The sequence below is a fragment of the Gobius niger genome, assembly GCF_951799975.1.
Source record: "Gobius niger genome assembly, chromosome: 20".
NCBI classification, from domain to species: Eukaryota; Metazoa; Chordata; class Actinopteri; order Gobiiformes; family Gobiidae; genus Gobius; species Gobius niger.
In genome coordinates this window covers 11939186-11957804 of record NC_136871.1, presented here as the reverse complement: position 1 = coordinate 11957804, position 18619 = coordinate 11939186, and the positions used below count along the sequence as shown (strand labels likewise).

General features: G+C 41.1%; 1 protein-coding gene across 3 annotated transcripts in view; it reads right to left on the bottom strand.

Annotated features, from left to right (window-relative positions):
* Positions 1–18619, bottom strand: part of magi1b (membrane associated guanylate kinase, WW and PDZ domain containing 1b) — a 112372-nt gene that overhangs the window by 56186 nt on the left and 37567 nt on the right. For all 3 annotated transcript variants that reach the window (XM_079579218.1, XM_079579219.1, XM_079579220.1), the window contains exon 2: positions 3539–3655. In XM_079579218.1, coding sequence (XP_079435344.1) covers positions 3539–3655 — 117 coding nt within the window. The remainder of the gene's footprint in view (positions 1–3538; positions 3656–18619) is intronic.

Below are 18619 nucleotides of genomic sequence, written 5' to 3'. Positions count from 1 at the left end.
CAAGAAAAAAAAAATGGGGGGGGGGACGAGGTGGCACAAGCTGCACTGAGAGAGAGAGGAATGAGGTAGAAGCTAGCATCCTCCAGCTGCAGGCAGACGCGCAGAAAGGCAGCATCATGGTACTGGAGGTAATGGCTTCCAAAGACATCCCGGGGCTCTCTAAATAACAGCTTTTATGTTACGATTTCATGTCTGGAGACGCACACCTGAGACACAAACACATCAGCCTCCATTACCGCTACTGTCTCCCCTCTCTCCAGCCTGACGCCTTCCGCCTGCCTCTCCATCCCAACCCCCAACCATCAAAATCACAGCCACCCCGACAACATACCTCAGAGCAAGAGCAGACGGGGCTTTTCCTTCTCCTGCTTCTCCTATCCGTGCCTCCTGGTATATATATATATATAATAGTCAACAAAGCGCGGCGGTCAGCAGAAGGCAGGAAAAAAAAAAAAAAAAGGGATATAAATTCCAACCAGGTGTGGATGAGTGGTGGGAGAAGCAGCGCAGTCCTCCGATCCACCCTCCCCTTTGCCTCCCGTGCGTCTGTCCTCTGTCCAGCGCTTGGGCTTTGTGATGCTAAGCTAACGCTGGTGGTGGTGGTGGTAGGGGGGGGGGGGGGGGGGGCTAGGCTAAAGCAGCATCCACACGTCTCATACCAATACTAAGCTTGTCTAGGTCTGTGCATCTTGCTGAGTGACTGGGTGCCGCTGTCTCGCGTCTCGCACGCACCCACATGCCCCCGCCCACCTCTCTCCTCTCTCCAGTTTTTTTTCCCCCGCTCCCCTCTCCTTTGCCTGGCTGTCCACCCCTTTTATTGCCTGCTCTCACCAAACACCTCGGCTTCTCTCTGGACACTGATGTGATTACGCACAAAGAGACCCGTACACATGTTCTTTGTGTTTCACCTAGTCTTGGGCAAGTCATCCCTGGACGGCGTGCCGGCGCGGATAGGGAGAAAGGAAGAGCGAAATGGGCAGCCTTGCAGAAGAAAAGCAGTGGACAAGCAGTGCTACAGATTTTACTTCAAGTGCAGAAAGAAGCAGTTCATGTACGACAAGTAAACACAAGCGCGGTCACATAAGCGGAATATCTGCCCAACATTGAACAGACAAAAGAAACTGGTTTAAAACGCATGTGGGACTAAAACTAGCCTTCCACAAAGCATCGCGTCCACAGCTTTGCATATGGCATTCACACGGTCACATTGATTTCCCCAAATTTCGGGGGTTGGGAGGGGGGTGGGGGTTTCGGGGGTTGGTGGGAACAGCAGTGAAGTCACGAGGAGAGACTAAGGTCGAGTGTCGTGACCCTCTCTCAGGCCGTATAACCTTTTCAATCTGCCCCCGACCAGTACATGCATAAAGATTAGGCAGGTGTCACGATCCATTATTGCGGCAAAGTGGATTTAAACAATCTTGTTAAATGTCCATGGAGTCAGAAAGTATGTACTGGTTGTAAGATGTTTTACCAAATAAACACAACAAGCATTGATGGATATAAACGGCACACTATATTTGTCTGACTTTTGTATGGTAGCCTATCGCTTTTGTCTCACCATGTACATAACCGAGCCATGGGCAATTGGAGAGACAACATGTGCAGCTGCTAGACCTGAAGTGAAGTTAGACAATATTGCACATTTCTTACCAAGAAAGGTAAGAATATAGGATGTTGTGCTCTGCTTGTGTCAGCATATAAGCTACATTGTCATTCCCAACTTTCAAAACATGAGCCTGATCGTGTGTCTATTCCAGCACATGAGACCTGTTGCATGTTTGTAGCCCAACAAAAGGTTATTGTCCGGCACAGCATGGGTCTTTCTCGGTCACATCCTTGTCCTTAAATAAAACAAACAGTCTGTGTCGTCCGTCTGGTGTAAAGTTCGACCAATTTATTGAACTTCGTACAAGACGCAGCCATGATCGATTCTGCGCTCTTCAAAACAACATCCCGTTTGAACATGCTGAGTGAGTGACTCACTGACAGACAGCCAGACAGACAGAGGAAAACAACTCCTTTCTCATTTCTTTGGCGAAATATCATACTCCCCTGTGTACCCATTTATTTTGTTAAGGTGACACAAAGAAGTTGCATCTGTGTGTGCAATGCGTAACATCACCAAAACACCTCCAGGCGGGCTGCAAAAATCATTCTGGCGTTTACAAAATGCCAGAGGGAATATCATATCACTCGCCATACGAGCATATGCACATGTGTCAGACCAGTATTGTTTATGTTAGCTGCACTGCTAGCTGCCATGTTATACGAGTTACCAATGCACTTAGCATCGCTCCATCCGCCCCTCTGCCATCCCCATCCCCCTTCTTGCCCCCTCTTTACACCCCGAAGTCCACCCCACCCCCATTTTCTGCCCCCGCCTCCCCGCCAGCCGCCCTCTTAGCCTATATACACCGCTCACCCATTCGTCTGTGCGGCTAGCTCGCACTTCATTAGAGGCTCACACATGAAGCTCCTGCTAGCATAAGGCTCATTTGAACTGGCTAAAACACCCCACTGCGTTTAACAAGAGCAGCCACGGAATGATGATGTACTTGCCTGGATGCAGAAAAGACTACCTAGTCACAGAGAGCAGCTTTGTAATCAGGTGGAGAGGAGATAGTGCTGTCCCGCCTTCCCTCAGTGGTGTGAAGTGGCAGGGTTTACGACAGGCAAGCGGCAGTGGTTGTGAGATTGTGGAAGCAGCGTCATGAATTGAGGGAATCAGAAATCAGAGTCAGATCTTTGGAAGGTGGGGCGGTTCGGGTAATGACAGATTGTGAATGCTGAACAAGTAGAGGGCGAGGAGAGCGAAGAAAGAAACGCTGAGTGAGAGAGGTTCTTGACAACTAGAAGTGTTGGAAAGGTGCCATTATACATCATCAAAAATATGCGTATGCAGCATATATTAATTTTTTTAAGATTTGCAAACATTTCCTCAAACAGAGGAAGGAGAAATTCAGCCAAAACTGCAACTTAATATGTTTTAGACCATCATTTTGATAATGAACTTGTACTGTAGAACTTGTTGAGCACTGACATAATTTTTTAATAAGTGTAGTTTTAATGCCAATTTGAATAGAATCTAATGCATTTTAGTGACATTTCAGGCCTGGATTTTGGCACAATTCATTTAATAACTTTTAACGTTTCAATGCCCCGTGGAAACCCTGAATCCACACTGAACCATGGCTGCAATGTGTAGCCACACTACAATTTATTTATTTTTTCATGCCAATAATGTTGCTGATTTGTAACTATCCTAGTGACTTCGAGTTCAAAGAATTAACACTGTTAGCGCAAATGTGACTAAAGCTTCTCAGCTCTTAAAAATATTCTGCTGCTGCTGTGGATGAATCGCTGTGGAAGAAAATTATACATTCCAACAGAGATTTGCCCTAACTGTTGCACACTGATTATGTGGAGAGAAAATCTATACAAATCTACTGGACATATGAGATACTGAAAGCATGTAGAAGTGACTGCTTGACATGCCATGCCCTTGAGAAGAAGGTATTGCTGTTGTGCATGCACTCACAAGGCACAGCGTGGCGGTAGAGGTTGTCTCGGATGGTCTGCTGCAACTCGTGGTCAGGCGAAGACTTCTGGAAGCGCAGACTTAGGTAATGTTTGAGGTCCTTGGTCAGCTTATTACCTGCAAACACAAACAAAACATGTGGTGAGTGCATTCACACTTACCAAAAGGCCTAAATTACTAATAGTGTTGCAAGGTGTGAAACGCCAACATTACTTTGGTTCCATTATGAGAAAGCAGAAATAAATATATAAAAATATGGCAGAGCTAGATGCTGAGTGGGTAACCGTGAATTGTGCACTTGCCATTGTCACTTGGAGGGGAAGCTGGCTGCGCGCTCCCACCATAACCAGCCAAACTGCTAGCACCATGGATTGCACTGGGAAGCAGGCCTCCTACAGCTAGGCCATCTGGACCTCAGACACACATTACACTACTGAAGGGCAGAATGGCTGGAAAGTGTCTGTCTGCTTGCAGAATCGCAAACCTCTACATGACCACCGTCAATTTGTATGAACATGAGAAGACAAACCAATGCTAGTAATTGGTAATATCCCGTAAAATTACTATCTTTCACAGTGAGCATACACATAATTTACACACTATCGTTGCATGGTAAGCTGGAAGCATTTGGTTGTCTTCGACAAACAACCAGTCATAAAAGGCCTGAGATCCTGTTTCCATGGAAACTGTGTGTATGCACATTTGTAAAGATGTGTGTGTTTAATGAGATGATTGAGACTGTTGGTATAGAAGCGTTCAGTGACTGTGTTCGCACAATGCTAAAGTACAACATGTACGTCCCACTGCCATGATAACAACAGATATTTATTGACCATGTAAACAACTGCAGCATCTGCAACTACAAGCGTTTAAGACATAACATGGACTGAACACTTTTCAGCTGAACATGCACATTAGTCAAAGCCACCTATAGATAAACTAAAGTATGAGATGGTGTGAATTCTAAGTCATCCAGGTGGTTAATTCAGTGTTGTGTAACCTGGACATTTTTGTCGTCTCTCAAAAACCCAGTCAACTTTACAAGATTCAATTATGACACTTTTGTTTTGTTTAAGGATTTGGCTGCTACCTGTAACCTGTAGCTAAAAAATGATTACTTTTTAAGCAGGCTGGTCCTGTTTTGTCTCACAGCCTAAGCTTTTTCTTGGAGAGATTTCGGTTCTGGCCTGGGCCCATCTGGACTTGTAAATGTGTTGTAATCCTCACAACAGGTCACCAGCTCATACTCCAGCCAAAAAATTGAGCCTCATAGCAGCCTGAAGTATCTTTGTACACACACCAATTACTAAACATCACAGGACAATCTGAACCAATTACCCCAACACACAGTCACTCCTATTTCAAGCATAGCTGCTACAACACATGTACTTTTTATTATGCGTTATTGTAATGCATAATAAGTAGTCATTATATGTATTTTGTCAATGTTTAGACCCTCACTTTATTGAAGTGCTTCAACTTAATCAAAGGTCTCAGACTCGTGTTATGATCCTATTGCAGAATACATTGTTATTCCCATATTTGTGACGATGTGTCATGGAATGTGACTAAATCTGTGACACCATTACAATGGCCCTTTACCATAATTTATACCGTACGCCAGATTTGAGCAAAGGATTTGATGCGAGTGCCACATTGGGTATTTGAACTTTCCACGAGGACCAGACCAGTTGTGAATTTGGTGGTTTAAAACAATTCCTATTCTCAAATAGGCTGTAATCGCCTAAACACATCAAAAGAGCAACACAATGGCAGCTTTCTCTTTCTTTATGTCAATGGAAATATATATATATGTATTTTGCCATATTGTCCAGACCTGTTTTGACTTCTACTTCCTGAAATGAAACATAGACTATGGATTAATAGGTCATTATATCATTTTTGTTTCAAATACCAAAAATGAAAACCTTTTCCTTCATTAGCCTACACTAGGAATTCTGCTAATAATCACAGCACTACCACCCGCATCACTACCACTACCACTACCACTACCACTACTACTACTACTACTATTACTACCACCACTACCACTACAGTAAAAAGCCTTTGACACAACAGATCACAATTCACTGCTCAAAAAACTGGAGCAAACAGGCATTAGAAGAACTCTATTATGGGTTAAATGTTATATTATGAATGGACAGCAGTTTGTTCAAATGGGCAAGTATCAGTCACCATTAGAAAACATTACCTGTGGTGTCCCCCAGGGATCAGTGCTGGGGTCTTTGCTTTTTTTTGCGGATTATAAACGACCTGTGTAATATTAATGAAAAACGTAACCTAGTTCTTTTGCTGATGACACCACCATTCTTTGTAGTGGGAAGAAGTTGCAGCAATAGTCAAAATGGGTCAAAAGTTAATTATAGAGGTAAAAAAAAAAATTGGATAAGATATAGAACTTGTTAAAACGCACAAACTGTTTCTGAAAGCTAAAACCTTAAAACTAGAAGACTTAATCACATTTGAATCACTCCAAGTAATGTACAAGGCATAATATGCTTCTAAAAATATCCAACTAATGTTTAATAACAAAGAAGTTAAATATAATCTTAGATGTAAAAATAATTTCATAAAGCAATATGTCCGTACCACAGCAAAGCACGTGTGGATTTGATATGGAACAATCTGGATCAGGAAATAAGCTTCCTTAGAGCAGTTCAAACTCAGGCTCAAGCAGCGATACTGCATCAATATACTGAAAATGAGAGCGAATTGACTGATACTCAAGATCAAGAAGACGAAAACAAAAACAAATCAAAAATAACATATAATGAAACAATAATGAAATAGTAATACATACATTCTTGTTTGTGTTCTTTGAAGGGCTATGCACATTAATGATATTCATATTGTTGTATAAGGAATATGTAAACAATATGTGCATACGCATATAGACTATATTTTTTTCATCTAGGATTGTCATCTAATACATTTGGAGTTTTGGACATGGACTGATAGGAGTAATAGTATTGTGCATGTTCTCCTCATGTCATGATGAAAGTGCATGAATTTATGGTAAGGACATGGTACTGGATGTACTAGGTTGACATGCATTTGAAATGTTACCATAGCATGTTACCATATTTGAAAGTGAAGCAAACTTTCACTTTCAAATATGTAACTTTGAAAGGGGGTAGGCACTTACAAGCTCTTTGCTTCTGCATACTCCTTTGAGGCGTCATACCAGTTATTTGTTTATGTCATGTCACCTGCTGAATACTCAGCTGCTCAAATAAAAAAAAAGATGAATGAATGATAAACGCTTGCCCTTGAATGAGCCTGAGAAATACCGTTTGTGATCAGGGGTCAATACTGCGTGGATGCTGTGACAGTAATCTGTCAATGCCTGAGAGGTCAAGTGGATCATGACTTACCTCAGCTAAGCTTTTAAGTAAGCTCGTCTGTCCCTTCAGTCACACCATAAGCCCATTAACTGCTGCTCGCTCAGATCCCTCATTCTGTATTGGCACTAATTACATTAGGGCTTCAGATAATAAGATGCACTCCAATTAACAATAATGTGCACTAAAATTACTGAATTGTTTTTCCGATACTGCGTTTGTGCATTTATATAAAAACTTTATTCTTCACCAGCCGTAAGTTAGATTGGATTTTGTACAGGGTTCTAGAAATCAAGTACAAGTTTTTTGCTATGCAGCTGCTTAGAATGACATCAAGTTTAAAGGTGTATTTAACAAAAAAGATCAAAGGATAAAATATGTAAAGCATTGTTACTACAAAGTCATGTCTGCACAAGTAAGTATATTCCTGATGAGGAAAGTTAGCCTACAGATAGAAAGTAGTTAGTTCATGGCGAAATCCAATACATTTACACGTAGTAAGTAAATATAGTCTTGATGTCTTTGTAGTCATTTTTGATAAAAAGTAAATGGTCCTATGACCCACTGTTCTACAACACAAATTTCTAACCCTATTCCTGACATTACCACTATAAGCCTGACACTTTTACCACTAAAAAGGTTACTACTATTACTACAGCTGCCATTTTCACCACTGCGGCAAAATAAATGTATATTTTTTTCATAGTACTTTTACTTTTACAGCATTAAACAAACAATACAAAAGCTTCTAAAAAGAATGCAACGTGTGAAGTGCAAAGTAAACCAACCCACATTGTGCGACCCGTTCTTCAGCCACACAAATCCTTCAGCGGATACATGATTAGAAAAGACGTTGCCTTCAAACACAGCCCACCTGTTACAGATTTTCTCTGAGCCCCCTAAAACAAGCCCGGTTTGGGGGGGAAAAAAAGGCACAGAATCCACCACAGAAGGGGAACTGGGCGGACCGGCCATTCAACAAAGAGCCGTCCAGTATAAAGAAGGAGAAAGAGAACAGATTTTTGGAAAAAAGTTAGTTAAGATGAAGCAACTTTGTTTGTTTTTGTTGGATTTTGTGTTGGACAGAGATTGCTATACAAGTGTTAATCATAGATGTTCTATTTTCAGGTCAATGAAAATTCAAAATAGACAAAACGTCCTGCTTTGAAACACACATGGACGACTGAGAGCTTGCACAGACGTACAGCTTTTCTGGCAAAAACAGTTGTGGTATTTACTCAATGGTACCTATGGACATATGCACTGAATGAAAGTCTAAGTCCGCTGTGTAGGTTTGAGCTCTGGTAGTGATCAGGGAGCCACAGCCTTGCTCAGACATGCAGAGGCAGACACGGCTCCACTGGGCCCTCCACAGCCAGCGGACATCTGTAGTCACAGCATGGAAAAACCTAAGCTGAAACTCAATCTTCCACTCGCCGGGCAGTCGAGAAGCCCAACATACAGGAAAGGAACGGGCTGACTTATTTCTGCTGATTAGGACATACCTCACACGCTTCATAATGGTTGGAAAATTGTGAGTGTAAATCAAAAAAAGGAAAAAAAAAAAAAAAAGACTGGATGAATGTCTTTATTCAAGTTTGTGGTCACACTTGTGTAGTTGAAACGCAGAGATTCCCACCAATAGTGTCACATTTACGCCGCATCATTTACTATGTCAGGACTGACTATGATGGACTAACATGCCTCAAGTATAAGGTATGTGCACTGACCAGCGTAAAGGCGTTTATTCTGAAACAGGGAAAAAGCTTGCATGGTGCATAATACTGTATTTGATATTTTAATCGAGGGAGTGTGAGTAACAGATCCTAGGTGCAGTTTGTAACTGAATCAAATTAGGCTATTTTATTTTCACACAATTTGACTGTTTGGCAAATCTTTCTTTTTTTTAAATCCCTGGACTGGTTCATTAGCACTGTAACTAACATGTCATAATCTCACTCTTAATTCAGTTCTGAATGAAAGAGAGCACAAATCACTGACATGATATACAGGTGTAACACGGAAAATTAGAATATCGTTCAAAAGTTCATGTATTTCTGTAATTCAACTTAAAATGTGAAACTAATATATGATATAGACTCATTACATGCAAAGTGACATATGTCAAGCCTTTGTTATAATTTTGATGATTTTGGCTTACAGTCCATTTTCAAAATCTTCTAATTTTAGGAGATTTTTAATTTGGGGTTTTTACAAGCTGAGCCATAATAATCAAAATGATGACAAATAAAGGCTATACATATCTCACTTTGCATGTAATGAGTCTATCATATATTAGTTTCACAGTTTAAGTTGAATAACAGAAATTAATGCCCTTTTTAACGATATTCTAGTTTACCGACTTTCACCTGTACTTTACTGATCCCAAAGAAAATGGTTTAATAGCATACAATAGCAACACAGTGATATATTCCATCATTTATGGAATTCATTTATTTAGTGCTTATTTGAAATAAGCCTAGATTACAGAGAAATCCGATGTTGCTATCACATGTGCGGCTAATTCGGAGCCATCTCTAGAAGGTCTTAAACAGGTCATAATGCGGAAATAATGTTGAAATGCCTACAATAAAGTAATATGTCAACATAAATGTAATGGTTAACACAATATGTTTGTAATTGTAAAAGTCAATTATGAAGGCCTATACCATGAAGCCCCAAAGACAAGTCAGAAACAATCCCATGCCAGCCTTGTTTTGCACTTTGCAAAAAATCAATCAGTACAGAGGTGTTTCCCAAGTGTTAGCGTACAAAAATCCTCACCTCTAAAAGTCACATCCCGCCTTCACCCATTTATCCATGAGACACGCTGTACACTGTCTGGTTATGTCTCAAGCAATCATCTCTTAAGTGAGCAGTCCACCCATGGCTCTTAATCAGATTATCAAGGGAAATCATTGGCTAATTGATTAAAACAAGCCTAGCTCAACATTCTAGTTACAGGAGAACGCCACAGCAGACCTAAACCAGGTCTTCCTGCATTATTTTCTGTGGTATTTTTGCTCTAGGACTGGGCAATATGACAAAAAAAGAAAGAAAACCACAAGTGTCTCGAAACTTATCTTCTGGCAATTATGTGTGTCATCTTGGCTGCTGCCCTCCAACTGAATTAAAACTACATATTGGCAAACTCCTACTATTTACAAATCACAAGCACTAATGCCCAGACCAAAATGGACAGACTGCAAGTTTTACAACACCACAAGACCATTTTCAGAGAGTCATACCAGGTTCTGCAATTGATTTGAGTTAGTGTGCGCATGTAGCCTGTACTCAGTGGAATCCAGTGCACAATATGCTGGTCATGTGAGAACAACACTAGCCCCTGTATTGCTCTGCGAGATGTGGTGTGCATGACAGCACTAGCCGAGCCACTGTATCCATGGCAACAGCTGCCAAAGGAGAGGCTGCTGTGAGGAGGGTGGGAATGGTCAAAAGGCAGGCTATCACATAATCTGCTGCCCCCTTCTGGACGACGTGGGGGTTACAAAAACAAAGGCCATGTTGAGACAAAGAACATGGGAACACACACAGTTAAGAGTGTCTATCATGGAGGGACATAGAGAGGAATACACTAGATGGATGGGATGGGATTTCTATTAAAACACAGCAGACTATTACATTCACCACACTCACACACACGCCGCAGCACAAAATGCTTTTTTTTCTTCTCGCCTGATGAGCCATGAAAAAGGTCGTTTCCAGTCAGTAGCTTCATGAAGTGGTAGCGCTTTCAGAGAGAAAAGAGGAATTCACCATGTCCTCAAGACATTTATTTAGACATTAACCTTGAATAAAGGAGGAAAAGGCATTTTTTCTTTTCTTTTTTTACACAACCACAAATTCTGTTAAAGGAACAGGCCACCATTTTTCCATACTGAGATATGTTCTTACCTGAGCTTAGATGAGTTGATGCGTACCTGTCTGGTCTTTGTGTGTGCCCTCAGTCACGTAAAACGACCAAAGATGTTTTTAGCATTTGGACTCTTCCAATGTATTCCTATTGCTCCAAACGGGGGTGAAGTTAGAAGCGACCAAGCTCTTCCACGAGCACACACACAGACCAGACAAGTACGTATATACTCGTCTAAGCTCAGGTAAGAAAAAAATCACAGTATGGAAAAACGGTGTGCCCTCAGTCACGCAAAAAGACCAAAGATATTGTTAGCATTTGGCCTCTCCTATGGCTCCAAACAGGGTGAAGTTAGAAGCGACCATGCTCTTCCACGGGCACGCACAAAGACCAGACAGGTGCGTATCAACTCGTCTAAGCTCAGGTAAGAACATATCTCAGCATGTAAAAATGGTGGCCTGTTCCTTTAAGTGTAATAGTCAGTCAAAGATGATACTCACATGCTCGACTTAAGAAGTAATAAAAACAGGTAGTGCTCAAAGTAAGAAATTCCTTTATGTCGTCCAAGAGCACTATAGAATTGTTGTCAGGTCAATTATGTCGTCAACCGCATGTCTGACACCCTCCTTCACGCCCCTTCAGAATGTGTTCATTGATCGTGAATTGCCGAATGCATGAGGAGCCTCATGTATTTGTTCATAAAGATTATACTCTTCATCTTGGTCAGGATTGCCCTAGTGTGCATGTTGTTTATAAATGAAGTCACTCTTGGGCGATGTTGTTATAATTTGAAGTTATGCACAGAATCAATTGAGTTTTAATATGTTTTATTATCATAGCAGCTTGTGTGGTATTTTAGGACATGATGATGCACTTTTAGAACAAACGTTACCGTCATTTTTATACCTGAGAGTGACAGTATCTAATATCCGTAGAGTCAATAATATCGTTTATCGCGATACTTTCCTGCCTCAATATAACGAACTTCAAATTTGTTATCGTGACAGACCTATGAATGACTTATCCAGACACATTAGGAAGGCAAATCCTTTTAATACCCACATATCTTGAGCACTACTTTTATATATGAGAGCAGGAAAAATCTGTTTATTTCCTGGCTCAAATCGTAAAACTGTACCTGCTGCATTTGGCAACATTGTGTTATTTTATGTGGAATACTTAACCTTCTGCTGTAACAATGTGGAAATGCATGGTTTTCCATAAATGATGAAGCAAACAAATCTCACATTTATTGGGGCTTTATGTTGCAGAGGGAGAGGGGGAAAAAAATCACTACAATATCTGCTGGCCTTTCTCTACAGCTTCATTCCATTTCGCCGCATGATAAATGGGCCACTGCTGAGGTGTAATCAGAGGCGCGGCGCTAAGTCCCCCCCCCAAGCCCACAGCGGGTGGACCACTGTGCTGACAGACCAACCGCTGCTCACAGCTACCACTGGCACATGCAGGAGTGTGCTTTTGATCTTAATAAGGAGACGATGGGCGAGTAAAGAGGCCGGTGTCAAATATGCAGAGGCAAAAATGCAGGGATTTCACACCATAACACACATAAAGTTTTCAGACCAGTTTCTATTTCTGTTATAGCATGATGCTAAAGCAATTGAGCATTTCTTCATGGGTAATATCATGTTTACAGGGAAATCAAAAATGTTTTAGGGGAAAAAGACTATTTCTTATAGCAGTATAAGTAGGGCTGTCACGATTACACTTTCAATAGATGGATAAACGATACATTTTTGGGCTCGATATTTATCATCTGTAAATTTCTTAGCATTCCACCGCTATTTGACTTTGATTTCTAACTGAAGCAAATTAACTTACATTTTATTTCATGTTTATTGCAGCTTGTGTGGTATTTTAGGATATGATTAAGCACTTCTAGAACAAAGGTTTACTGTCATTTTAATGCCTGAGAGTTGACAGTGTCTAGTATCGCTAGATTATTGTTTATCGCGATACTCCCTGCCTCAATATATCGAACTTCATATTTGTTATCGTGACAGGCCTCGGTATAAGTATTTAGCCCCTAAGACAAATTGCATTGTTCTCAATCATTATGTGCCTTTATTAAATATTCATGAAAGTTAGATCTGTGGTAAATGTGTTGCCTACTACATGACAAAGTAATTTTATATATTGAGGCAGGAAAAAATCAAACGATATTACTGACACTAGATACTGTCAACACGAAAGCAAAAATGACAGTAAATCTCTGTTCCAAAAGTGCACGGTCATATCAAATACCACACATGCTGCAATAAACATGACATATGATGTAACCTAATTAGCTTAATAAGGAAAAAAAAGGTTAATGAATACACAGACCATAAATATTGCGCCCCAAAATATTATATAGTTTAGCAGTTATTTACTGAACAATCGAGTCGATATAGTAATTATCGTGACAGCTCTACAAAAGGTTCAGCCGGATTATTTCTATTCTTAGAATAATAAAAGAAGTGCGAAGCAAGGCCACGGCAGTGAAAATGTGCAATTTCACTCTTGATTAGGCAGGATTGAGCAGCGCAGCCGGCCTGGCCTCTGAGCTCGGGGCAAGCTCATTATATCCACCACCAGGGGGCACGTGTCAGTCAGGATCACTGGGTGAAAGGGACAGAGTGAAGTGAGCAGGGATGTGCACAGTCTGCGCTGAATGCACGGGCTGTGAGGCTGGAGACATTCGGGGCGGCTAAGGCTCATCAGACATCTCTTCGATTATGCTAATGTTTGAACTTTACCGACATTACTAATTGATGTATAATTGAAGGAATCTTTTATTAAAATACATGCATTTTCGCTTTCATTCTTTATCTGGTTCAAAGTTCAAATCGGTTCAGGTTTATTATCTGTTGCTACTTTGGCCATTACACTAACACCATTCCAACCATTACTAAAACTATTTCAGTACCATATGTAGAGGAGTCAAATGAGGGACACTTTGAACTTCTAATATGAACTATTAAATGGCAGCAATTAAACTCTGGTGGATCAGTATGAACCGGTTCAGAGCCGTATTGACACAACAGATCAACATTTTGAAGTTCCGTTTTCCTCCTGAACACATCCATCGCCTCATCTGTCCATCAAAGTTGTCACGCGGGAGCCTGGGGTGGACACGGCTGACCCACTTCATGCCCGTGTCGCCCACTCCCCCGGCCTGTGCTGAGTCAAGGCACGCGGCTCAAGATGCTCGCGTGAACGGGCGCGCTCATTCAACCGCACACAGCTCTCGCCGCCTCATGCGTGGGAATACGTTTGCCAACACACTCAGAACAATGAGGCCACTTGAACACAGCACATCTGCTCACTGGGCTAATTTTAGAGCGGCGACACACTCACTCTTCCGACACAAAAAAAAAAAAAAAAAAGCATCAATGTTCATCATCGAGAGAGAAGCTGTTAAGGCGCACAATTATAAATGCAATGCTCCAAATATGCACTTAAAATGACAATGTGGAAGGGGTTAGTATGAGGTTTGTAGGCTAGTGGGGCAGCGGTCACAGCTGTTTCTGGGTCGATATCATCATCCAGCGCTTTTCCCAACAGCTGACTTGAGACAAGACAGATAATAAAGAGAGCAATATAGCTGCGGTGCTGACTTTTGACCAGCAGGGGCGCTTTAGTTCGAGTTATTCTGGATTTCCTGCCTCAACTTTTCATGGAGTTAAAAGAAACGCATCATTATAAACTGAAATTGGCTCCCACAAATGACTACACTACAAGAGCTTCACTTTTTATTTAAAATAAACAAACTTGTAGAAAAATCAATGTTTAATTTACCGTGCAGAGGAGAGGAGAATTATAATAAGACTGACACAGGAACTTCTAATGTAATACATCTCATGAGATCTAAACTGTAAAATAAGTGGCGATTTAGAATGTGATGATGTCATAATGTCAGGTGGAGGGCAGGGGCCAATACAACTCTACGTGAGAAAATTTGTTTTTGGAAGAAATCTCCAAAACAAAAATGAACAAAAGATTTCCCTCATCAGTATCTGAATCTGTATCTGGATTCACAAACCTGACCTGTATTATTTTTTATGTCTGAAACTCCTTTCTATTGGTCAACATATAGTCATAATACCTTAACCTCTTAACCCCCACCTTACAATTTCTCCAGTTTGGTTTTACCCAACTCTAAACGCTTAAAAAGAACAAATAGAACAAATAATGTGCTGGCAAAGCAACAAAAAAGTGACAAAAAATATGACAAAAATGCAACATAAAAGTGACTAAACAGTGACATAAAAATGCAACAAAAACGGCAGAGTGACCACAAAGCCCGGGCCTAGCTTTCAAACGAGACATTACACTGTTGCTCTGCAGTCAAGAAGTTTTTAGATTTAGGTAAAGCCGCGAACTGGGGAAAACGGGCTCGGTTAAGGGGTTAATAATTGATGCCTTTGTTTTAGCTCTTTCTGACTTTCTAGTCTATACTCCACTTCAGATAAACGCCTCTCACTGTTTGGTTTGGTTTGGTTTATCAAATCCTCTTCTGACTCAAAGTTGCTCAAATTTGTGGATGTAATTTCTAACAGCTCAAATCATGTAGAAGGCTAGAAAAATGTGTTGCCAAATAATATACAAAAATCATGTAAGAATAGAAAAGGCCAAAAAAACTTTTCAAACAAACAGATTTTGCATTTCCTATTGTGGTGTACAGGGGTGGAATAACATGTGTGAGGAGATAAAAACAAGTGCAAGCATAATACAATTCAATTCTAAATAAAAAACACTCCTGTTAAGTATATGATGACATGGAGGGATAATCATTGATGGCTTTTATGTAAATTAAGGGTTTGGATTTATACGTTTGGTGCTTCCATCACTCATTACTTCTGCAAAACTTCAAAATGCTCGTTAAAAAAAGTAACGTAATAATAATAATAATGTGTTTTGGGATGTTTCAACGTTATGGATTGGTTTGTGCATATGCTCACATCAACTGCACAGCTTGTGTTCCATTAATGCGCAGACCTTGTCAATTAGTGCACAATGTACTACTGCCGTGTTACACCCGTGACTCATGCGCATATGTCCATGAGGGGCATGCATCCAACAGACTCGCTCCATAACCCTACCTCACGCGGGGTATCCTAGCAGCATCACATCAAACCCAACCAGCCATGCAATGCAGCTTAGGAACGCAGTGTAGAACGCACGCACATACAAGTGACTGAGCAGAATCTGGCCACGCTTAGTTGGGTTTTTTACACATTTGGGTGAGTGGAGGCAGGCCAAGTGGACCACATGCACACACGCTTTGGTGCTCACTGTGTCAGAAGCGGAACAGGGAGGGAGCGAGCAGGCGAAGGATCAGTTTTTTGGTTGGTCTGCAGTTTATAAAAAAAAGGTGTAATCCTCCACATGGTGACTTCCAAAACGGAGACAAGTGACGACACACACAGACGGCAGGCTAACCCGAAACTCCACACATTTGACTGTATGCAAAGCAGGGAGAAGGAATATCATCGTGTGACATCCTGTGTGTTGAGGGTTTTAGTGATGCATAATGACAAAATATTCATATAATTCAATAATGCAGCAAAAATCAAACGCAGCTTTAGGCCCTTCTTGACACAATGCTCTCCACTTTTTCATGTTTGGAGCAGCTACAAACTACAAGAATCTCAACAATACAAAACCAAACACGTTGAAAAAGTAGGCTATAGTTAGGGCTGCTCGATTATAGAAAAAACGATGCAAAACATTTTCTTTCGACAGTTAAAAGAGTCCAAATTATATTAAATATGCTACCATTTCTAAACTAGTTCTCTATTAGAGACATCCCTGGCTCACCTGCCCCTGTTGGCCAGCCCTCACACTGCCCAAACAAAACCAAGCTCCACAGCCTGATGACATCATGATACAGCACTGTTTGCATTTCTCGTGCCAATGGAAGAAGCTTTGTTCCGACAAAAACAAAGGGAAACAGAAACAATCATCACAGCGGCATGAAATAATGCGAGTTTGCTTTGAGCTGCGTTTGTGATATCTACGCCTGAAGAATAGACTTTTCTGCAAGAACCAGCCCTGGGCAAAGGATAGAGGCTTCTAAACTTTGGTTCCTTTTAGCAAAAGGTGAGCACTTATCAGAAGCGTTAGCTCAAGAGCTACGTGTAAAAAAATATTATTATTATATTATTATTTCCACGACAAATACAACAGTTCATCATGCTGCAAGTAGTTTAGCCGAACTTTCTGCGCTTTGGGTGGACAAGCAGGAGGGCATCCTTTATGATTTTCTCAATTATGCCATTTTTATAATCGTCTAGTTTAATATTTAAAATTGTAATTGAATTTCGATTAATTGCACAGCCCGAGCTATAGTTTATAAAGAGATTTTGTTTGTGAGAAGACCACAATAATACAAAAGGCCTGCCTGAGAAAATGTGGCTTTCAGATAAATAAATCTGAAACTTATAGATTCAAAGCGGGAGCAATAGAAAACAGCGTCACAGGGGAAGCTTGGGGGTTGAGCAGGGGGAGGGGAGAGGGTGTGGGAGGAAAGCAGAGGCCTGGCAGGGCTCCAGAGCAGTCAGTGTGCCACAGATGTGCCCCGCGCCCCGCACACACAGAGAATGTGCTGAGTGGACATAATGCGCACAGTCTCAGCTATGCAGGGGCTTTCTCCAGCGGGACGCCTCAGGTAAATATTTCACATAGACACTATAGACGGCTCACTACACTATCCTTACCTAAATGATGCATGTGCTGCCAGAGGTCAAATACTGGATTGTTACAGAGTCGCAGAGTAGCCAAACATGACTCAAGTTACTGTAATGCAAGTATTGTGTATCAAAACACTTAGACATGCACTTGCTTTTATAAGTAGCAAGAAATGCAGACTCGCAAAAACACACAAGCTGATCTTAAAAAAACATCGCCAACAGCCTGTGAAAATCCAGTGCTTTTCCGAAGTTAAATTATTCTTTGCTCCACGATGACAAGTCACACTATAACCTTTATAAACTTATTTCTGTTTTTCCAACATGCTCTTTTTTTAAGTGGCTATTACTTTTTATCCCTCTTCAGAAAGTTTGCAACTTCTGGATCCTCTCTATGGTAGCACATTTCTGCAGATCACACAAGTGGAATGGAAAATGCACTAAATGTCAGAAAAAAGTGACACACAAAGCCTCGCTCTGGCTCAAGGGGATTGCGGGCCATAAAATGAGAAACGGGAAAAGGGGTCATTTTTTTCCCCTTTTTTTCACAATCGCAGAGAAAACGGCTCTTAACTTAATCCTCGCTGTATGACATCCAGCTATTTACTCTTCACAAGTTCCTGCTGAAAAACTATTACCACGATTAAGCTTCTCTTGGGCACAAACCACCAAACAGCTCACGCGCAGGGGGCTACAGTTTGTCAGGTAATTTCAATTTCAAGATCCACCAGCTAAGAACAAGCTGGTTGGTGGTTCGAACGCTGCTATCAATCATTACAAGATGTCATTTTACTACCAGTGACTGTGCACATTGCTTTACTAGTCCGGCTGAGTGTAAATGGGTGAACTGACTCGGAATTTACGGCATTATCAAATCACTTTCACATTCACTGTTGTGTTGAGATGTGTTCTCATTTTGTTAGGTTGTTTGTATTATTGCCGCGTTCATGTGGTCTGGGAAAACCTTTTCTCCAGTTGGAAAATCACTGTGGAACTCGGGTCAAAACGGGCTGCCCGACGTCCACACCTGACTGCAGAAATCATCTGATCTGTCCATTTATCGTTTAACGGGAGGTTTGTGGTCAAACATTGACACTTTGAGTTAAAGGGATATTTCAGGATTTTTGACATAGGGCCTCATTTCCTAATTATC